Raw genomic sequence first — 7,859 nt, forward strand, 5'->3', positions numbered from 1 at the left:
ACTGGGATGAAATAATAGCAAAACATATTGTTAGTCATTTTAGAACAAAAATGTTGGTCTATCTATGCTTTCCGTCCATATTTGCAAGGAAAATTTTGGTGACGGTTACTTTTTTCACCCTATGTATTTTTTACGTGTCCTATTTTTTCTATAAAATACTTTTTGTTTGAATTATATAACTTGAATTCCTTTAGAGGGATTTTTAGGTTTTAAAAACCAAAACACGTTGGAACCCATAGATGGTGTTGTAGTTGATATCAAAGGTTGACCATCATACGATCCTCACAAAAAATGCAAAACAATTTCAGGGTTCATATGAATGGTCAGTTGTGACCATGATATCATGAACCCCTTATAAATAAAAATAAGAAATAAAATTTTAGAAAGAATGAGAAATGAAGAATGAATAAAAATATGGAAGGATGCAAGACTATTTATAGCTATAACAAGTTCGTAGATTGTAACTACAATCAAAGAAAACATTTAAATTTTCTAAACTGATAAAAATGAAATTAACAAACCACGAACCGTCTAAACTTTTGATGTAAAGCCATCTCTCATAGTCTGAGAAAGTTTAGTTAGTATAATCCGAAATATTCAGAGAAGAATTCGGATTTATATATTCCTAACCATCCCTAACTATGTATAATTAACTTGACGTTTGGCAAGCTTTACATGGTGCATTATACATGAAAAAATTAAACGACATAATTCAACAGCGTAAAAGAACATAATTCACCAGATCGTTCCTCAAACAATCAAAGCTAGATTAGGAGTCATTTAAGCGCTCAAACAAAGCCTCGCAAGCCATGGCTAAGTATATTGATCATCTCCTTAGCTCTTCTTTAAAGTAAATGTGTAGAATTGATGATTTGAAGTGAAATGGTGATGTTGGGTGGTGGTTGTTGAGAGAGACACAAGGGAGAAGGGAGGGAAAGTTGGAAAAATATCGAGATCTAGTGGGAAAATAATACTAATATATATTTTTTTTAAATGATTTTCAACTAGTGTTACGTTTTGTATCTATTAGCTTTTGATTAGAGTAAAAAATGATTTTTTTATAAAATATTTTTTTTATAAAAAATCATGCACAAACACTTCAAAAAAAAAGTGATTTTTATTTTAATAAAAATACAAAGTTTATTTATTTATTTTTGTTGAAAAAATCCTAAACAAACGCACCCCTAATCAGATGGTGAGAGGGATTGTCCTCGTGAGTTTAGCTCAGTTGGTAGGGACAGTGCATAAAATATGCAAGGTCCGGGGTTCGAACCCCCGCCACCACCAAATAATGATGGAGAGAGGGATTATCCCACAATTAGATTCAAGTGATTATGCAAGGTCCGGGGTTCGAACCCCGGCCACCACCAAAAAAATGATGGAGAGAGGGATTATCCCACAATTAGATTCTAGATTCAAGTGATTGCTTTTTATTTTTAGTTGTTAAACTATTTTCGCTAGTGCAGATGTTTTTGTATATTTCGTCCTAAATGCCGGTAGGTCTTGTGTTTGAGTTAATGCAATCTAAACTAAATTGAACAAATATCCATTTATTGATTTCATCACATATTTTAACACACTTTTAAAACCGTCATGTACAGACATCACACTAATACCATTACAAACATCACATAGAAGCCAATATGCATATGCAACAATATGCCATTACAAATATCACACTAATTAATTATAAAGATGAACACTTAAGCCAACCCAATGCAATAACCCATTACTAGTTATTTGTTACATTCATTATGACTTATAGAGCTATCTTTGCTTTGGCAAGATGAGCATCAACATCTCTAGTGATTTTGCCAAAGTATTCCATGTAGCCATTTGGAGGGTCAATATCCTCATTGATCTTTTCATATTCAACTGTCCATTTAGCAGCAGCAGTGCCATCACCCTTATCAATGACTTCAAGGATGAGCTTAAAGACCTTATAGTGCTCATCAATATCTCCACCAAAGAGCTTATAAGTGTTTTTTTTATTCAGTTCATCAACTTCTTCAACTCTCTCGTGACATGTATGTACCTTGCCATCTGTGAATTATGATGGCACGGGAAATTAATACAAATAAAAATGAAAACTTTGGATATAGCAACTACAGAAAAATACAATCACCCATTTTTTAACAAATAAACTATTATATTGTTTTATTTTACCAATAAATATTTTTGTATAAAAAAAAAGGAATAATAAATATTTATAAGGTAAACCACAGTTATTCTTTATATGGCTGATTTTAATCTCTCAAATAATTCATAATTGTTTTTTTTTTTACATAATTCATGATTTTTATATACTTCTTTTCATTACTTTTTATTCATTTAACCATTTTTGAGATCTCATAATCTATATTAACAAAATTTACAAATTAAATTGAACACATTTGTTAACATTGTATTTAAAACTTTAAGAGATGAGTTACCCAAATGATTGTTGATTTTTTTTGTCATAAGGTTCTCTGGGGAATATGGAAGCTTATGAATGATTATATTTCCCGTTCAACATAGTCAAAAGTAGAAGAGGTGATTGAAATGATGAAGCATCTATCTTGAAAATGGTTTTTGGGAAGAAAAAAAAAATCAGGGGTAACCATGTTTGGTTTGTAGAATGTATTGATAAGTAATTCATGTATTGATAAGTAACCATGTACTTGTTTCTTTCTTATATTTCTTTTAATTCACAATTTTTTTTTTTGTTATTAGAAGTATAGTTATCATTAAGAATAAAAATAAAACATAAAAAAAATTTCAAATTAAATAAGATGATGATTTGGTTATCGATCAGGTGAACTGAATTAGAAACATAATTACCTATGACGTAAGTCCAGTGTTTAACCGAATCAGTGTGATGCCAATCTTCACCTTCATGAAGTTTTGTATGATGAACTCTTTCACAAAGGTTTTGCACTTCATGAAGTTCTGTTATGAACAGATTGTAGAACTTGTCGGCGGGTGTTTTGATTCCAACTTCAGTACTGAGCTTACCAGAGAGCACCATTTCTTAGAAGAAAGGGAAGAAAGAAACAAGTACTTAACCTATGTGAGTTGATGAAAGTGTAGGCAACGCCATGCCTTATATAGAAATCAGATTACATTATTATTGATTATTAAGGCAATATATTAAGTTACACGTGCTCTCCCACCCTACCCCATACCGGATAGCACTTGTGTGACATAGAGTTGGGTGACATTGGTGACATTTGCCAATCACAATGTCACAATGCTTGTGAAAGAGAGAGAAACACAGGCATTGTGACATTGTGATTGGCCAATGTCACCAATGTCATCCAACTCTATGTCACCCAAGTGCTATCCACCGGATAGCCATATGAGTTATGACTGTTGCTAGTTAATAGCTCTCATAGTTGTTATTCATGATCTTCTTAACCATGTACATCCTCCGGTCACTATTATAAGTAAAATTTTACATTTTAGATTTATCTATATTATATATAAAGAAAACTACCCCTTTCAACTCTTTTGAGTTGGATTTTTCTTTCCAAAAATGTCCTCAATTTTGAATACAATTAATACATGTAACAAATAGATAAGAATAAATTTAAATATTAAAAAAAATGTAACAAACACGTAAATATATATGTCTATTTTTTTCCTTTATCATTTAAAAAGTGTAACAAATTAGATGAGTATATTTATACTTTTTCATTATCTCAATTATACCTTTAAAAAACTTTTTCTATAATAAAGATTGTTGTTGTTGTCATTAAAAAAATTAGATTATATTTTTTTTTTTTGTTATATTGTTGGTGTTATTGAAATAAATAATCATGATTAGTTTGGTTTGTTATAACTTGAAAGAAACAAACATTTATATTTTTAGTTTTAATTCAAATCAAAATTTCATAAAAATAACAACGTTAATAATTTTCAAAAGTGCAATAAAAAGAGCGGAAAAACAGACACGTGAATACCCATCTTTTCGCTAGTTCATTAAATAATGTATGTAGTCTATATAAAGACCATATACATCATTAATTGAATGAACCTAAAATGCAAAGTTTTGCTACATGATTGTTTCTTTGGAGGTTTGCTTGGAAGGAGGTGTATCGAGCTGTCAATCCTAAGATTTTAAGTGTCCAAGATGTATCAATAAAGTTGTACCATTTTAATTTTTCTTATGTATTTTTTTTATATTTTTTATTGCAAAAGATTTATTCATAATAAATTTTTTCTAAAAATATGTTTCCAATAAGATTTATTCTAACGAAACGCTAATTCAGTAGTAAAAAAAGTCTGATTTATGTCATAAGTAAGATACTAATTCATACCACCTCCGTTCCTAATTATAAGATTCTTTTGATTTTTTTCCCCTTTTTATAAGACCCTTTTAGTATTTCAATTACATTAATTATTTTTTACCAACATAACCCTCTTTATTTTACATCTTTTTCTTCAATCAACATTAAATATTATGTTAATTTAGATCAATTTAGGTGGGCTAATTTAACTTCTTCAAAAAAAAAATATTATGTTAAAAACATAAGATAACTCTCTATCTTAAAGAATAAAATTACAAACAAATTTAATATCAATACCAACTTTCTTAATTACCGTGATTTGACCAAAATGTCCTATATTTATGGACAGAGGTAATACTAATTAGTGCCATAAGAACACTATTTATGTAATGCATAAATTATTTGACTTTATTGATTGAATAATTTTTTAATTTGAAATTCTTAATTAAAACGTCCCTTTAGACCACTCTTAGCAAGATCGATAGTTAAATAATAGATTACCTAAAATAAATAGTGTTATTTAAAATTGGGTAAAATATGTTTTTCGTCCCTGCAATTATAGGCCGTTTGAATTTTCGTCCCTGAGCTTACTAATCCTCCCATTTTGTCCTTGCAAATATTAATCATTTGAAAATTCGTCCTAATTACATTTTTTTGCTGACGTGGATAGTGATTAGCGACGTGGCACACAATAACTGGGTTAAGATGAGGATGAGTCAGCAAATTACACTTGAATGGACCTTTTTACCCTTAATGAGATCAGATATGTGAAACTACCATTTTACCCCTTTCTTCATCCAAAAGACCAAAACCCAGTTTGGGATCTCTCGTTCTGTACTTTTCCTGTTGAATCTTCCAGAACCAACCTCTATGAAACACTCTTGATGAATTATCAAACCCAACAACCTTAAAGATTAACATATCTCCTCAACTCCAAACCAGAAAAACAATCGAACAACGTGAAAAGAAGCTGATTCAGATCTGTGCTAGGAGGACGAAGATGGAGACGACGATCATGATGGCAAGTGGCTTTTAGGTGGACATCGTGTTGGTGGTGGTTCGTGTGAGAGACGAGAGAGTGGTCACGGTAGAGGCAGAAATCGTGAGAGGTTGAAGGTGATGGTGGTGATAGTTGGGTTTGACGGCGGATAGCTGGCTTCTGACGGCTGCGACGACGACGGTGGGAAGCTCCTTCTCTCTGCTTTCTTCTTCTTTTCGTTCCCCTCTTCTTTCTTTTACTTCTTCCAGTTTCAAAATTTCATTTTCATTTATAGGGTTTATACCCCTTTTAGTCCCTGTAATTTGGGCGAATTCCAGTTTTAGTCCCTGTAAAAAAAAAGTTTAGATTTTGTCCCTGTAATTTAAGATTCTTCCACTTTTGGTCCCTCCACTAACCCTGTCAGCAGAATCTGCACATGTGGCACGCTGACTGTGTATTTATTTTTATTTGTTATATTATGCCAAGTGGAATTTGTGATTTTTTTTAATAAAAAATTCTTAAAAAATAAAAAAAATTTATAAAAATTAAAAATAATAAAAAAATATTAAAAAATTATGAAAAAAATCTTAAAAAATAATGAAAAAATTAAAAAAATCTTAAAAAATTTAAAACGAAAAAAATCTTAAAAAATAAAAAAGTCTAGAAAATTTTATAAAAAAATCTTAAAAAATAATGAAAAAAATTTAAAAAATCTTAAAATTTAAAACGAAAAAAAATATTAAAAAATCTAAAAAAATATAGAAAGATTTATAAAAATCTTAAAAAATTCTGAAAAAATAACGAAAAATCTAAAAAAATTTAAAACGAAAAAAAATCTGAAAAAAATTTGAAAAATCTTAAAAAATTTAAAACGAAAAAAAATCTTAAAATATTTAAAAAATCTAAAAAAAAATTCTGATGATTTGTTTTTGAAAAAAAATCTGAATATTTTGCAAATTTAAAAAATTTTGAATTTTATTTTAAAAAATTTTCAGGAACTTAATTAAGATTTTTTTTATAATTTTTTCGAAAATTTTGATACATATTAATTTTTCCAGATTTTATTTATTTTTTCATTTTACGAGATTTTTTAAATTTTTCCATTATTTTTTCAGATTTTTCCAGATTTTTATAAATTTTTAAGATTTTTTTAGATTTTTTTTTCGTTTTTAATTTTTTTTAAGATTTTTCTAGATTTTTTAAGATTTTTTTATAAATTTTTATAAAATTTTCTAGATTTTTTATTTTTTTTGTGATTTTTTTTCGTTTTAAATTTTTTAAGATTTTTCCTTTTTTTTATAAATTTTTAAGATTTTTTTATAAATTTTTATAAAATTTTCTAGATTTTTTTTTATTTTTTAAATTTTTTCATAATTTTATAATATTTGTTCAGATTTTTATCATTATTTTTAATTTTTATAAATTTTTCTAGATTTTTTTTTATTTTTTCAGATTTTTTTTTCGTTTTTTATTTTTTTTAAGAATTTTTTATTAAAAAAAATCACAAATGCCACGTGGCACAATAAAAAAATAAATATAAATACACAGTCAGCGTGCCACATGTGCAGATTCTGCTGACAGGGTTAGAGGAGGGACCAAAAGTGGAAGAATCTCAAATTACAGGGACAGAATCTAAACTTTTTTTTTACAGGGACTAAAACTGGAATTCGCCCAAATTACAGGGACTAAAAGGGGTATAAACCCTTATTTATAAATTTGTAATTATTTTAATTGATTTTGATTTTGTGGATTTTTGTTTTTGGAGAGTTTGATTCCTTGTGTTAGTGTTGAAGAACAGATTTTGTTTAATTGTTCATTGTTTGTAGGTATCTGAGCTTTATAATCAGGGAAAACAATGTTTAATGAGTTGTGAAATGAATTTAAAGAGAAACTGATTATGTGAAATATGAAGTTAACACTGAACATTCAAAGTTGTACAACAAATCGATGATGATGAAATCAAAGAATATGGATTGCATAAAATTGTTTAACTGGGTTCCTGTTCCCATTTCTGTCCATATACCACATGATTTCTCTTTTACACATTTCTGTTCCCATTTCGGAATCGGTGAGGGATTCATCTTCGAAGGTGTTTTGTTCATCATCTTAATTGCTGAATTTTATTTCATCTTCTTGTTGTTGTTGCTGCTGGGTTCATAATTGAGATTGATGGTGGTGATGGAATACATCAATGGTATTGGTGGTAGTGGAAGGAAGAAGAAGGAAATGGTATAATGGAGGAAGAAGGAAGAAAGAAGAAGAGGATGAGAAGATGTCGTGAAAAGAAGAGGAAAGAAGATGGAAGAAAGAATTGGAAACCCAGGGGGGTTTATAGAAATAGTGATTGTTTGGAGGGTGAGGAAGAAGAAAGGGGTATTATTGTCCTTTCACGTGGGTATGAAGTCATCAAGGACTAATGACTCTCCACGTCAGCAAAAAAATGTAATTAGGACGAATTTTCAAATGATTAATATTTGCAGGGACAAAATGGGAGGATTAGTAAGCTCAAGTACGAAAATTCAAACGGCCTATAATTGCAGGGACGAAAAACATATTTTACCCTTTAAAATTTAACAAGTATTATTTAAAAACTAAAGACTACTATGGTTTTA

At 28.9% G+C, this 7,859-nt stretch overlaps 1 protein-coding gene across 1 annotated transcript; it reads right to left on the reverse strand.

Annotated features, from left to right (window-relative positions):
- Nucleotides 1-1,530: 1,530 nt before the first annotated feature.
- LOC146898684 (MLP-like protein 43) lies at nucleotides 1,531-3,056 on the reverse strand. Its single transcript, XM_085734125.1, has 2 exons — nucleotides 2,821-3,056; nucleotides 1,531-2,043 (listed from the first exon to the last, which is right to left on the reverse strand). Exons 1-2 carry the CDS (start codon nucleotides 3,005-3,007, stop codon nucleotides 1,760-1,762), a joined length of 471 nt encoding a protein of 156 aa, XP_085590251.1. The 5' UTR covers nucleotides 3,008-3,056; the 3' UTR covers nucleotides 1,531-1,759.
- Between the last annotated feature and the right edge of the window lie 4,803 nt (nucleotides 3,057-7,859).

Source organism: Medicago sativa, chromosome 8 (assembly GCF_051527215.1).
Source record: "Medicago sativa cultivar Bolivia chromosome 8, Bolivia_mono, whole genome shotgun sequence".
NCBI lineage: Eukaryota > Viridiplantae > Streptophyta > Magnoliopsida > Fabales > Fabaceae > Medicago > Medicago sativa.

Bases quoted from the DNA above. Each gene is read 5' to 3' on its own strand.
- LOC146898684 (XM_085734125.1), bottom strand. From the start codon at position 3,007: ATGGTGCTCTCTGGTAAGCTCAGTACTGAAGTTGGAATCAAAACACCC. The intron at 2,044-2,820 runs GTAATTATGTTT...CATAATTCACAG, and splicing joins ACACTGGACTTACGTCATAG to ATGGCAAGGTACATACATGT.